Source organism: Musa acuminata, chromosome BXJ3-1 (genome assembly GCF_036884655.1).
Source record: "Musa acuminata AAA Group cultivar baxijiao chromosome BXJ3-1, Cavendish_Baxijiao_AAA, whole genome shotgun sequence".
NCBI classification, from domain to species: domain Eukaryota; kingdom Viridiplantae; phylum Streptophyta; class Magnoliopsida; order Zingiberales; family Musaceae; genus Musa; species Musa acuminata.
In genome coordinates this window covers 11,134,946-11,148,662 of record NC_088349.1, presented here as the reverse complement: position 1 = coordinate 11,148,662, position 13,717 = coordinate 11,134,946, and the positions used below count along the sequence as shown (strand labels likewise).

General features: G+C 46.5%; 3 protein-coding genes across 5 annotated transcripts; all 3 read left to right on the top strand.

Annotated features, from left to right (window-relative positions):
• Positions 1-304: 304 nt before the first annotated feature.
• Positions 305-2,406, top strand: LOC135628486 (cyclin-D2-1-like). The gene is made up of 5 exons (XM_065135164.1): positions 305-769; positions 850-936; positions 1,033-1,333; positions 1,426-1,559; positions 1,996-2,406. Exons 1-5 carry the CDS (start codon positions 488-490, stop codon positions 2,320-2,322), a joined length of 1,131 nt encoding a protein of 376 aa, XP_064991236.1. The 5' UTR covers positions 305-487; the 3' UTR covers positions 2,323-2,406.
• A 4,994-nt stretch (positions 2,407-7,400) lies between these two features.
• On the top strand, positions 7,401-8,597 carry LOC103994910 (uncharacterized). Its single transcript, XM_009415376.3, has 3 exons — positions 7,401-7,745; positions 7,848-8,023; positions 8,099-8,597. Exons 1-3 carry the CDS (start codon positions 7,448-7,450, stop codon positions 8,270-8,272), a joined length of 648 nt encoding a protein of 215 aa, XP_009413651.2. The 5' UTR covers positions 7,401-7,447; the 3' UTR covers positions 8,273-8,597.
• Positions 8,598-8,872: 275 nt separating this feature from the next.
• On the top strand, positions 8,873-13,472 carry LOC135628624 (uncharacterized). Of its 3 annotated transcripts, none has more exons than XM_065135406.1 (10): positions 8,873-9,176; positions 9,285-9,507; positions 9,587-9,744; positions 9,847-9,992; positions 11,180-11,242; positions 11,317-11,409; positions 11,877-12,038; positions 12,175-12,278; positions 12,856-12,944; positions 13,026-13,472. In XM_065135406.1, exons 1-10 carry the CDS (start codon positions 8,888-8,890, stop codon positions 13,286-13,288), a joined length of 1,590 nt encoding a protein of 529 aa, XP_064991478.1. In that variant the 5' UTR covers positions 8,873-8,887; the 3' UTR covers positions 13,289-13,472. The 3 variants fall into 3 exon arrangements, with proteins under 3 accessions (XP_064991478.1, XP_064991479.1, XP_064991480.1); XM_065135407.1 differs by having other exon boundaries at positions 13,000-13,472; XM_065135408.1 differs by having other exon boundaries at positions 12,989-13,472.
• Positions 13,473-13,717: the final 245 nt, after the last annotated feature.

Here is a 13,717-nt window from a genome sequence, read left to right as displayed (position 1 = left end):
ACACGAGATATGTTAGAGAGAGAAAATAAGTGTATTAATCAGCCTATCGAGAAAATTGTTTGATCTATTAATCTCGGCCGTCCATCTGTCCTGATCAGATCATTTTTGCTGTTTTTTTGGATTCGGAAAAGGACGGTCGAGATTAAAATGGGAAGAGGCACGAACGGTTTCGAAGGACCCCGAAGGGTGTTTCCGTAGGATTTGCGTCCCATCGCACTTGTATAGATATATATATATATATATATATATATTGGATATATAACAGTATATACTCCGTAGAAACGTCTTCTCTCTCTCTAAAGCGGCCGTCAAAGGAGGAAGAAAAGGACTACACTGCTGCTATCTTCACAGTCTCTCTCCCTCTGTCCATGTGTGCGTGAGAGAGCGAGAGAGACAGAGAGGGTGTACTCTTCAACCTCCTCCTCCCTCCTTCCATGCCCAGACCCGCGTTTCCCCACGACGGGAAACGCCCACAACACCCCCGCCCATGGCCCCCTCCCCGGACTTCTTCTCCTCCTCCAACCTTCTGTGCACCGAGGACGCCAGCGCCGTGGCCTCAGGCGGCGAGGACCGCGACCACGCCGTCGCTGCCAGCGAGTGGGCCCCAGCCTGCCCCGCGACCGCCTCCGCCCTCGTCGATGGCCGTGGCCTCGCATCCCTACTCGCCGCGGAGACGGACCACATGCCCCGCCCCGACTACCTCCCCCGCTTCCTCTCCCGCACCCTCGACGCCACCGCCCGCCACGACGCCGTCAAATGGATCCTTAAAGCACGTTACTCCCTTTTTCTCCTCGTCGCCTCTGGTTACTATGTATCCGGTAGATGAGTGTGTGTCATCTGCTTGCGTAGGTGAACGAGCTCTACAGGTTCCGGGCGTTGACGGCCTACCTTTCCGTCAACTATCTCGACCGCTTCCTCTCCTCCCATTCCCTCCCGGTGAGTTGCCATTCCGCCGAGGGGATTCGGCGTCCATGTTTGATCCGCCGTAGGTAGCACTAATCTGAATGGTACATGCTTTGGTTTGGGTCGAAGGGGTTGGAGAACGGGGGAAGCGGCGGAGGATGGCCGATGCAGCTGCTGTCGGTGGCCTGCGTCTCGGTGGCGGCGAAGATGGAGGAGACGCACGTGCCGTCGCTCCTGGACCTACAGATTCTCGACCAGCGCTACGTATTCGACCCCCACACCGTCGGCCGCATGGAGCTCCTACTCATGACCGCCCTCGGCTGGCGCATGCGCGCCATCACACCTTTCGACTTCCTCCCGCACCTCGTCCCCTCATGTCCCTCCGCCCTCCTCTCCCGCGCCGCCGACCTCATCCTCTCCTCCGTCCGCGGTATCCACCCAACTAAGATGAAAAAAGATCCCATTTTTAGTCCGCTTCCAAATGCGTGCACCAACTGGCTTTACTTTTTCTTTCTGCGGCAGTGGTGGATTTCCTGGGGTACCGGCCGTCGGCGATCGCGGCCGCGGCGGCACTGTGCGCGGCTGACGAGGTGGCCGATCCGTCGGCCGGAGGCAGCGCCGATGTGCTGCGCTGTTCCGATGAGTGGGTGAACAAGGTAATTCCTTTTTCTTTTTTGTCTTTTAACTGTCTGATTACCGTCTCCACCCCCACTCCCCCATCGTTGACAGCGATACACCACTCTTTCCCATTTTAGTTGATGAGAAACTTCAACGAATGACATATATCGATACAAATCAAAGTGGCTTGTTATGGAAATGAACGACAATGATATATGTGACATAAATGATCAATTAATATAGGAGGTGTGGCATGCGGTGGGCGATACCGTTCACCGGGGGTGGTCGGACGCAGAATTTTGGCGCGGTTCTGCAACTTTATGCCGGTCAATTCGGACAGTAAATGACCACTGTCGGAAATTCTTAAAAAATAATTAAATAAAATATCGCCCTTTTTTCCCCCTCTCTCTTTTTTGCTTTTATTTCTAACTTTATTTCTTTATTTCTCTTTCTTCTCCCTTTTCGGGAGAGCAGCAAGTGGTGAGCGGGTGTCGCCAGCTCATGGAGGACTACCTGATTGACACGTGTCCGTCAGCGCCTCGGTCGAGGACCAAGACGCCGTACGCCTCGCGCGAGCCGCAGGAGCCGCCGCCGCCGCCGCAGAGCCCCGTGGCCGTCCTCGACGCCGCCGCCTGCGGCAGCTGTGACTCGGCTGCCCAGCTACCGTCCGCCGCCGAAGCCGCCACCTTCGACGCCCACAGCCTTCCGGTCCGCCCTGAGGCGCCTCCCAAGCGCCGCCGGCTCGGGGAGAACCGCTGTACAGACACTACGTGCGGCTGCTCCCAAAGGAAGAGTATTTAATTACTAATTAATCTCCGATCCAGTGTCTACCTCGATTAATCTCATCATTATCGAATACTTAAATAGCTTTGTGGTGTGAGACCAGAGTTGGATTTCAGTGCATCTCTTCTTTTTTGTTTACTGTGACCCTCCCTCCCATCTTTATTTATCATAATAATTCTTTTTGAACGAGGGTTTAATACTAATCATATGTTGTTGGGGTGAATAAAGAACTTGGCCCAGGGGCAGATTTGGTATTTTGGATCTCGATAGCCGGCCCTTCTGCCTCCTAATTCCCGGTAATGTTGGAGCTTATAGATTTTGGGGGCCAATACGTGCGGCCCACGTGGTGGATCGCCTCAGGCCCCACTCCGTACGCGGGCCCTCTGCCGCAGTGACGACAACAACGACGCCCCATGACGCGTCCCTAAAACCGATACTCTCACCCATCTTTTTATTTCCGGTGTACCCCTTCCCGCTGATGTGGATGCGAAATGCAACCGTGAGTTGGGATAAGACGGGAGTGGTAATATCTATCACGTGAAAGTTCCGCGATCTGACGCCAGGCTGTGGTCCTTTGGGTGGACCAGCGGGGCCGTCCGACCGCATCTTCGTCGAGAGATCTCGTCCGTCCCAAATCTTCCGACGCGTTGTTGTCGTCTGATCGATGGACGACTGATGGACCGTGGATGATCTGGACGGGGAATTGGCGCAAGTCACTGCGACAACGACCCAATGAGATCGGATCCGGACCGTCCCACATTCAAAGGTATGGCCTAGTCAACGGCCGGATATGACTGATGCGACATGTGGACGCCAGCGCACCGTATTGCGCGGGAACGCGGACGGAAAAGAAGCGTTTCGTCGTTTCGCGGCATTCTCAAATCACGGTGGTGCCCCTGTAGGGTCGAGTGCGACGGTCGCAACAGAGAACGCTGTTCCCCATGACCGTGACCATATTTGTGGGTCCCGCAGGGAGCTTGCGTGGATTAATGAGTCTTATCGAATCTGATAGAAAGCTACGTTTTAGTTTTATGATCCATAGGAAAGATTTAGGTGCAACAATGTACATAATGAGTTTGATTTTGTTTTGTGATCTGCACTCAGTCAAGTAGTGACCAAGCAAAGCTATTGCCGCTCTAGGCATGGAGGAGAAAGAGACCAGTGTGATAGGACTCTGCTCTACTCTCGTGTCTTGCAGCTCCATTAGGGGAGGGGGAGCTTTACTTGCCATCCGCAACCTCAGAAGAACAACTTCTTTTGGCTTGTGTTCCTCTTCCTCTACTTTTCCTTTTATCTTTCTTCTTTGTGTCCCTTCGCCTTTAGGAGGAACATGGGAGCCATTTATACGTGCCACCCCTATTTTAGCACTGCTGCTTTTGTTGGCTGTTGTGCAAGCAAAGTCCACATTTAACTGTACTCAACCTATGGCCTCAACACATCCAAGGTCAAGACGCAAATCTGTGTTAAGAACTGCATCATTAGGTTCTGTCCGAGGGGGGAGTCATCGCATGAGTTCTACTGGGGGCTGACATCTATCAGGGAATTGGTGTTTTGTTTGATGTCCATATTCGCAGACCGGGAAACAAAAGCAAAAGGTTGGTATGCAATGGACGAAGACATGAAGCAATGGAAAGTGTCCGCAAATGCTTGATTGGAACCACCATTTGAACGCATGAACTCCGGTTGACAGTTCTTCATGTTACTTTGCCATGACTTTGGGAGAGGTTTAACTCTTTGGAAATCTGCTTAATCTCCCTCCATACACTCAGCCCATAGTACCATAGTGAAAACGCCAGCATTCACTGCCATGCAAAGTGTAATGTACTGCTCTCCTTCATCAGACACAATTCCCCCAGCATTATGAAGATGAACATGCTATGGACGTCCAAAAAGATGAACATATTATAAAGAACCAGTTGGTGTTTTGAATCCTTCCCAGTGAGCCATACGGGAGAAACATGGCTACTCAGAGCTGGCAAACAGATGAAAAGAGACAAAAGGAAATGTTGAAGGTGCTCATCAGAATCTTTATTTTGTTTGAAACCAAAGCTGAGACTGTTCATGTGATACAACTGCTATTGGTGATTCAGCGCCATGCATGAAGTCGATGAGAGGAGGACAAATGGCCAATGTTTGATGAAATGTTTTAGCAAATGGAGCTATGTAGAACACTCGACATATTGATACATATTTAAGAGACAAAAGGTCCAAGTTTTCAACCAGTGGGGTTGTATGAGACAGCATCCTCCAAAGTCTCCCGACTGATGACATAAAATAGCTTGGGGTCCGTTTCACCTATGCCCACCAATGCCCTCCAGAGAGTCCAAGGCAGAAGAGAAGGATATAAAAAAGGTCAAGAGGTGTTTTCTCTGCTTTGAAACCCTATCCTCTCTCTCTCTCTCTCTCTCTCTTTCTTTCTTGGAGAATGGCCACAGGGTTGTAGCCAATTTGAGGGCCATGGGCTCAATGGCAGCAAGAGAGAATTGACAAGACAAAGGCAGGGTCCAGGCTGGATAGAGTGAGGGGAGTGGCATGTGAGGAGCCCCTGGCAACGGCAGCTCTGAAGGACCCACAAGGAGGGCACTGGTTGAAAGATCAGTGGCAGTGGCAGTAGCAGTAGCAGTAAAGAGCCTCGCCATAGAAAGTAGCCCAAGGAAGAGACAAAACATATTTACCCAACCTCTGATTCCCCTCCCCCCTCCCTTCCACCCCTCTCCCATGGCACTCCTGTTCTCCTGAGGGGGCATGCAGAAGGTGCTGTTACACAGGCTGGTTTGTGCCACCGCCTTGGGATCTCTGCATGAGGGGGCGAAGGCCAGTCACCCAGCCATGTCACCCCTGGCTTGGCCACCAAATTAACCTGCCATGCTGTGCATCAGGCCCACCCATTTTGACAGCCCTGGGTCAGTCAACCTGCCTCAGACACTTTGACTCGGTCACTGATTAACCTCCTTCTCCATCATAAATTCTTGCTTGGATTCTAGCCGATGGTCATGTGTCTTCCCAGAAGTGGTGCTGCTGTGGTGCCTTCTTTCTGGCTCGTGGACCAAGCCACCTTCAATTCTCTGGTGGACCGAGTGAGAGTGAGACGAAGCAGCATGATGGATTGCCGTAGCAGCGATGTTGGATGCTCCACATCGTATTGATGATGAGCTGTGCTGCTACAGCCCGTTGGCTTCTCGAGAACGAAAGCAACAGCACAAACTTGAGCTGCTGCCTTCTTGCCTGCCGTTACAGACTGCCCCAAAACAGTGGTGATAGAATGATCTGGGGAGCAATGCCTCCATTACTGACCAGTACCAACTGTACTCATCTGCTTCAGCTCAACTATAGCTGCCATTAATAGTGAACAGGAGGGGGGCTGGGGGCGAGGTACTTGACAGCCCCACGCCACATCACAGCATCTCGTGAACTCGCTTCAATGATCCTCTTCTTTTTCTTTGATGATCTGGTCCAAGCTCCTTCATTTGTGCCGTATGTCTGCAGCGCCCCCAACTATTAAGAGAGGGTTGTCAGTGAATTGGCCGATGCCTGCAGTGAGCTTTTGAACTGTCAATGACAGCAACTTGAAGGTTTACCACCTGCGTCTGATCCCGTTACCAAATGATCCCAGATAAAAAACGTCCGAGATTTGGACCGGATCTTTAGTCATTTCCTCTCCTGAAACAGATTACCAAATGTGATCTGTAGTTATCCATCTACTGTTCGTAAATCCGAGAACATGCTTAGCCGAAGAGATGACCAAAGCAGATGCAGCAGCATGACTGGCGTAGGAAACATGCGTGGCTCCATGATGTAGAAGACAGAGTGATCAGAGAGGAGGAGCACTGGTTGATCCAATCTAATTTGATCCAACAAAGCCCTCAAGGCCCAAAAAGTTCTTCCTCGTCCTCAGCTAGATTTAATGTCTCTCTGGTATGCTTACTATAGTTTGAACTTATAATCTTTCTAATACCATCAGAAAGATTATCTCATATAGTTTGAATTTATAATCTAATGGGATGATATTTATGAATTCTTATATTTCTATCTTGCATTTCGAGCTTGTGCGGTCGGTAGCAACAATGTCTCGTAACAAAAGCAAAAGCTAACTAGAAAAACTATTTTAGAGTAGGAAATACCACCATACTTGGGTGGCTCCGATAAGTGCAAATTCAGTACATACACACTGGTCTGTAAGATACTTCAACCATGGCAATCTGCATCTATTTTGTTACCCTATTTATCTGCATCTATTTCATCTCCGTTGGTGATCTTAAAACTCAGAAGTAGAATGTAGTTTCACAGACCATTGAGTGAGAGAGGTACATCTTCTTTACTCTTATTCTTCTTCCTCATCCTACCACTTGTCTGCATCATCTAAAACCTTAACTAGAATGTAGTATTGAGTTAGAGAAGTACATGGACTCATCCCCATCGGTTTCTCATGATAACACGCAAAGGAATCTGCAGTTTTCCTGCAACAAGCAAGCTGTGACTACTCGACTCGGGAGTGATAGAAACCACACGAAAGGTCAATCCTCTTCCCACCTGAACCCATCACAGAACTGCTTGCGGATACCCGTTCCAGACGTGTCCAATCTGTATACTGGCTTGGCCAGTTAGAGTTGAACGATATCTGCAGATGCCTTTTAGATCATCTTCAGCTTCGAAGTGCAATATCGGTGTGTTGTGTTAGTGTTAGTCATTTACGTCACACTCTGCATGTGTCGGTGACTCTCTACATGCTGATGATGAAGATGATGCTGTGATGGCAAAAACAGCACTCATTGCACATCCTTTTGATGTCCGGAATACTATATTATTAGTGCGATCATCATCGTTAGTGTTGATTATAGAACTTGTATCAAGGATTCTCTATATAAAATTTGGATCAAAATCGATAAAGTTTATGCTCATAAAAATCTTAAAATCATACTATATTATTAGTGCGATCATCATCGTTAGTGTTGATTATAGAGCTTTTCGATATTCTCACGTGCCACACACGTCTCTATTTTTTTTAATAGATCAGATTTGAGCTAAATACATAAATAGTCCAATCCATATATATTACTCATCCAATCAAATACTATAGAAGTCGGTGTTCTGCGGTACTGCGCACACGTAAAGTGGGAAGGAGGAGGAGGTGAAAGGGAGAGAGATGGGGAATTGCCAAGCGGCGGAGGCGGCGACGGTGGTGATCCAACACCCGGGAGGCAGAGTGGAGAGAGCGTATTGGTCCCTCACAGCCAGCCAAGTCATGGCAGCCAACCCGGGCCACTACGTGGCCGTCATCATCGTCGCGCCTCCTCCTTCAGCGCTGAATTCCGCCGCCGCCTCCTCCTCCGCTTGTCATGACAGCGGCGGTGGCCGCGGCGCGAGGGTGAAACACCTCAGGCTGCTCCGTGCTAACGACACGCTCCACATCGGCCATGTCTACCGCCTCGTCAGCTTCCAAGGTGCGAAGGTTTCGGTGCCTCTGTCCGCCTCTCTTTGATCTGCTCAATCTCCTTCTTCCTATTGCTGGGATTGAGAGACGGGGAGGCCTTTCATTGTTGCAGACGTACCGAGGGAGTTTGCGTCGAAGAGGCACGTCAGGCTGAGTCGCCTGCTAGCGAAACCGACGGAGATGACGTCCTCCAGTTCCACTAGAGGAAACGGCAGCGGCGCCGCCTCTGCCGGAGGCCGGCGGCATCAGTCACGTCGAGTGTTCGAGCCCGTCGGGTCACCGGCGACAGTATGTTTTTCTTGCCCTTCACTGATTTCTTCACCGGCAAGCTTTCTTGTTCTTCCTTTTACGTCGTGAGTGAAGGTGGAGGAGGAAGCAAAAGCGGCTACAGAGCTGGAGGAGGTGGTGCGCGGGATGATGGCGGCGGAAACCACCGCCGCCACCCGGACAACGAGGGCCAGAGCTGGTGGAGCAGCACCGGCACGGCGTGGGCGGTGGAGGCCAGCCTTGCGGAGCATTGCCGAGGTCGGAAGCTGAGCTACTTTTTACGTCTCTTCTAGAGCATATGCATCAGCAAAGGCGAAGCAGAAGCAGCAGTGTCGTCTCTGTTGTCCTCCTTGCGATCTGTTGTAGTATTCTGCTGTGGATCAAACATGGTGGCAGACAAAAGAGCGTTCTCCGTATGTTTGTCGTTTACTCGTTTGATTCCGATGTTTTGGCATCTTGAAAAGCTCTCATGGTTTTGGAGGCTTTGGTACCCGCTGAAGATATGTTCTAATGATTTTGACTTTTGAGCTTCGACTTCCTCGGTACGCCGCCGTCTCTTTGCCTCTCCCTGCAAAGACACCGCACTCCGACCACCTCTGCAATACGCTTGATGGTCTCGTCGACTCAGTAGCTTCATCTGCTTAGTAAAAGGGCTTTGATGACAGAAAATTTTAATCTTTGTTTATATTAATCATATATCCATCTCTTTTTTGTGGTCAATGCCGGTCAAATCCAATCAAATTAGGCCGGGTTGGTGCATCGCGGATATATGTTCTCAGTTGACCAAGTCAAAGTCGTATTGCTACGTGTGGGTGTCCAGAAAAGCTGGAATCCTGTTCTGGGAGTAGGGGGCCCGTTTGTGGGTCCCGATGATCTTCACCGCGAATGGCACTCTTTGGCAGGATTGACGGTGAGGATCACCTGGTAGAATGGGTGAGTGGGGCCGGACGCTCCCAGGCCGGAAAGAACCTTCGCGTTATATGCCCCCGAACCCGGTGCATAACACGCAACACCAAGACGACCGATGCGGTAACACCAAGACAACTGATGCGGTGCTCCGTGCGTCCCCCGCTCTATTGCCCTTTTCTCTTCCTTGTCACCGGCTTCTTGTTCTTGATCTCAGGCTCCTCCTCCGTCTCCGTCTCCGTCGCCGTCGCGGATGACGATGTCTCGGGTAACGAACCACACCCTTCCTTTGTACTTGTGTCTTTACTCCTCATCTCCGAGAGCCGGCCGTTCTAATCCCACTTGTTCTTGTTCTTGTTCTTGTTCTTGGAGGCAGTCGTCGCCCACCCTTCCAAGATCGTCCTGCCCCCAGCCCGCACCGTGGAAGGCTCCCCCGGCGCCCGCCCCGGCGCCGCCCTGTCCTGCAACCGCGTCCACATCCACGGCTTCTCGCGGCTCCGTCACCCCTCCAAATACCCCCGAGCGCTCAAGGTCAGGGTCTCCGTCGACGAAGGCGACACCCTCTTCCGCATCCAGACCGTCGAGATCTGTTTCCACAAGTAAACCCTAGCTCTTCTTATTTGCTATTGTCGATTCTTGTATCGTCCGTTGACGTCTTTTATTTGGGGTTCTTGGAAGGAACATGTCCATCGGGTTAGGAATGTGCCCCTCTGGGCAGTGGCAGAAGCTCTCCAAGACTACTTGGGTCAAATCGATGTCTCCATACGAGCACAGGATCTTGGACATACGGATGCCACCGGACCCATCAAGATCGATTGAGGTCTCAACCGAAGAAGGTGCCAGTTTTCCTATTCTTGAATCGATGACGCATTTGGGTTCTGGGGTTATCCCTGGTTCTTGATTATGGCGGTTAACATGTTCGATCATATGTCTTGCAGAATTTCTGGTACATCGTTTGGTCTTTCTAGTATTGGGGATGGTTATGATGGCAGCAGCTCATAGTCTGAGCGAGTCAGTGGTCTTCTATTACGGTGGTGCGATGACCTTAGGGATCATAGTGGTGATGCTTGTCATCCTTTTTCAGGTAATTGTTTATCTAATAAATTATTTCTGAAATCTACTGAGCTCATAACTTCTCATATGTTGGTATAACTATTTCTGTAGTTTATTTTACATTCCCTGATTTATGAACAGTTTTTTTTTGCCTCTTAGATTCTTTATTGAATTTAGTGATGTCTAATTTGCATTCAATGGTCTCACATAACTTGATAAGCTTCAAATAATATATGTGCTTCTTTTCTCCTTGTTCCTTGATGGCAACTATAGAACAAAACATTGGAAATGCTAGTTTGAGTAGGTAAGCTGTTATTACTTAAGTTGTTCTAGCAGCTTGTGATCTTCTTGTCTGGTTGCTGACTGTATTCAAGTTGTTAAAGTTGATCGTTGTATATAGACAAGAAGCTTCACATTTAATTGTCAAAGGAGAGAATGATTTCAAGTCATTGCTATTCATGCATCGTATCTCTTCTTTTGAGGGATTTTCTGAACAGGATTCATATTATCTCCTCTTCTTCTTTTCAAACAAGCTAAAACAAATGAAGCTTTCCTCTTTTGAATGATTTCATCTCTTCTTTTGAGGGATTTTCTGAACAGGATTTTTATTTTTTGTTTTTATAGGATACAACATCTTTCCACAGGTGCATCAAGAGCCAAGTAAATAAACATCATTTTATTAATATGCATAAATTATAAATATTTATTATAATTTATTTATTCATCAAATATAAATCAAAATTAGCCATGTGCTTTATTTGAGAAACATAGTGTTGTCCACTTAAGAATAAAGTATAATTGGATCACCTAGTGGTAGATGAAGGTTTGCTTTCCACTGGAATCCGGCCTAGTGATACTAGGAGGCTACTTTCAACAGCAGATGGAGTGATGTTTTTCACCCGCCAAAGTAAGGATATGTTTCTCCCAATAGCGGATGGAGAAACCGTCCAGTCACCTCTGACGGTTTGCTAATCCCCAAAGGGAATTGCTTTACCTGCTCTTGACAGGGAAACAAAATTATCTCATACTGGTCATGCCTATATTGAGATAAAATAATACATTAAAAACATCTAAATTTATCTTTCAAACATCAAATATAAGTTAGGCAAATATAGCAAGGCTTATATGAGATTTGCTTTGAATATGAAATAGGGTAAAGTTTAATTTGTGCCTAGGTATTCCAGTTTACTTATCATGTCTTGTATGGTTTCTTTATAGGGCATGAGGCTATTGCCAACAGGACGAAGGAGCTCACTAGCTATATATCTTTATTCATCCATCGTGAGTTCTACAACTTTACACACTCAATTATTCTTTGTACTTAGATGCAATATCATCTTGTTTTGCTTTGGCAGCTTGGCGTTGGGACCTTTCTTCTTGGTTATCTATCTGGATTCTTGCGAACTATACTTGTTGAGATAGGAATTAGTGAAGACATGCACTATCCTGTATGTAAGTTTCTTTCTTTCTTTATGCTTTAGATAGTTGTGTTCTATCGTGGCCTAATGCTTAAAGCTGATTCTTTTTGTATATTTACAAATTTCCCATTGTTTGCAGTTCGTATTCTTAGTGATGTAATGTTTTAATATTCTGTCTTAATGAACTTTGTCCCTAGCAAATTAAGCATAGAAGTTGATTGATAAATGATGATGATGATGATATATATATATATATATATATATATATATATATATATATATATATATATATCTGTATTTCCATTTTATTTATAAAAGTAAAGGGGAACTTCTTGTCTTATATGTAATTCTTTCTCTGATAGTTCATTAGTCATCTTTTGTTGATAACCAGTTACATATAGCAACTGTAGCTGAGAACCTTTGCTTATTATTCTCTCTCTATATATGATATGTTCCTGGTGGACTAATATTAAATTTTACCATTTTCCATTCTCCAGTTGGTCATATTGCTTCTTGTATGCCTTGTGTTAGCTGGGGCTTGGTTTGGTTATTGGGGTGTCCGGAAATTTGTATTGACAGAGGAAGGAATGGTTGATTCTAGTGTTGCTTATTTTATTGAATGGGCAACGCTGATACTTTCTGCAGTTCTAATACTTCAGGTATTTCTTTGGCTTCCAGTTTTTTTTCTTTTAAAACTATGTTGAAGCTGCTGCTTCCACCTTCTTTACACTATGGAGTATCCTTTGTGTTGTTTCCAAGATAATTCCTGAAGTTATTACTCCCCCTTTTGTGTAGAGCTCTTTGGATGCTCTTTTTGCAGCAGAGATACTAGGTCTTACTATTAGTATACTGGCTATAACGAAGAGAAAAAGATTACGATATTTACGACGCATATTCAGGTAAGCTGATACATATATTCTTGGAAATATTGAGCTGAACATGTTGCCTTGCAAAGTTAGTGGTAGATTGTATGGTTTTGTGAGTAATTTTTTCTGCATCAAACATCATCATCTTCTGAACCACCACTATTGAGAATACCAAAAACTTTAGACCATGCATATGATTCTCTGCACCCTGTGACTTCTTCTCTCATTCTTATATGATTATGCATGATGACTATCGGCACATTGATGACAAACAAATACAATGGTTGCCACAGAAAACCAGTAATGAGTCTCGTCTGGCTTGTCATCCACACGGGTGTAATTTCCATTATCTGGCTTGTCACGATGGTTTCCCTTCATTTAATTGTTAAATTCAACCTTATGTGAAATTCCTTGCATATCAATGTTAAGAAGCATCCATGACAGAGCGGGCCGATGTTGTTGGGGGCTAAAAATTACTTCTTTTATTGATTTCAGATGTAGTAACTGAGTCTGGGAAAAGACTAAATTCATCATGTTTGAACTCTTTTGGGCTTTCAAATACAAGCTTTAATGAATGAGCTAAGCTGCTAGTGATGATTTTAACTTTCAGGCGAATGACCAGGCCCATTCGAAGAAGAGGAGATGAACTTTGGCCATCCGACCACCCTCAAGATGATTTTGAACTGGTTTCATCTTCAGGTTTGCACTTCTTGCACAATTTCTGATTGAGACACTACCATTAGTATCTGTGGAGAGCGCCGTTGCTGCCTGCTTGTGCAGGGCGGAGGTCGACGCCCTCGCCAGAGATATTGCTCAAGGACAACTACTGCTCCACGTTCCATCGCATCCCCGGGAGGAGGCGTTACACGAGGGAGGAGTGGGATGCATTTACAAAGGAGGAGACCAGGAAAGGCCTCATGGAGTTGGCGTCTACTGACGATTTCCAGAGGTGGGCACTACAGAATGTGGAGAGGCTGCACCTGACGCCATCCCCCCAAGATAACCGGCGTGAACGACGACGACGCCTCTTCCCATGGTTTTGAGCATCCATGTCGGTCTGTCATTCCGTAAAACGTCCAACTATGATGTGTATATGAGAGAGCGAGAGAGAGAGAGAGAGAGAGAGACTGAAGGAGCCATTAATTAACAATATCGTGAATGTTCTAGACGTGCATTCACAATTGTCAAATGACGAGATTACAATAGTTACGTCGATTGATTGATTTAGATGGTTGTTTAACACTTACTGAATTTTATAATTAGAAGATTTCATAATCTCATAATTAAAAATATTATTTTAGAATTAAAAAAAATAAATTAGTACATATATAAATTTTAATTAACAAATCTGTACATATATTATAAGAAGTGTAGAATTAAAAAATTAAATAGTTGTATATATATCTTAATCACCCTATATCTTCTCTAATAAAAAAAAATTATATATATTTTTTGCATTCAACTATCAATAT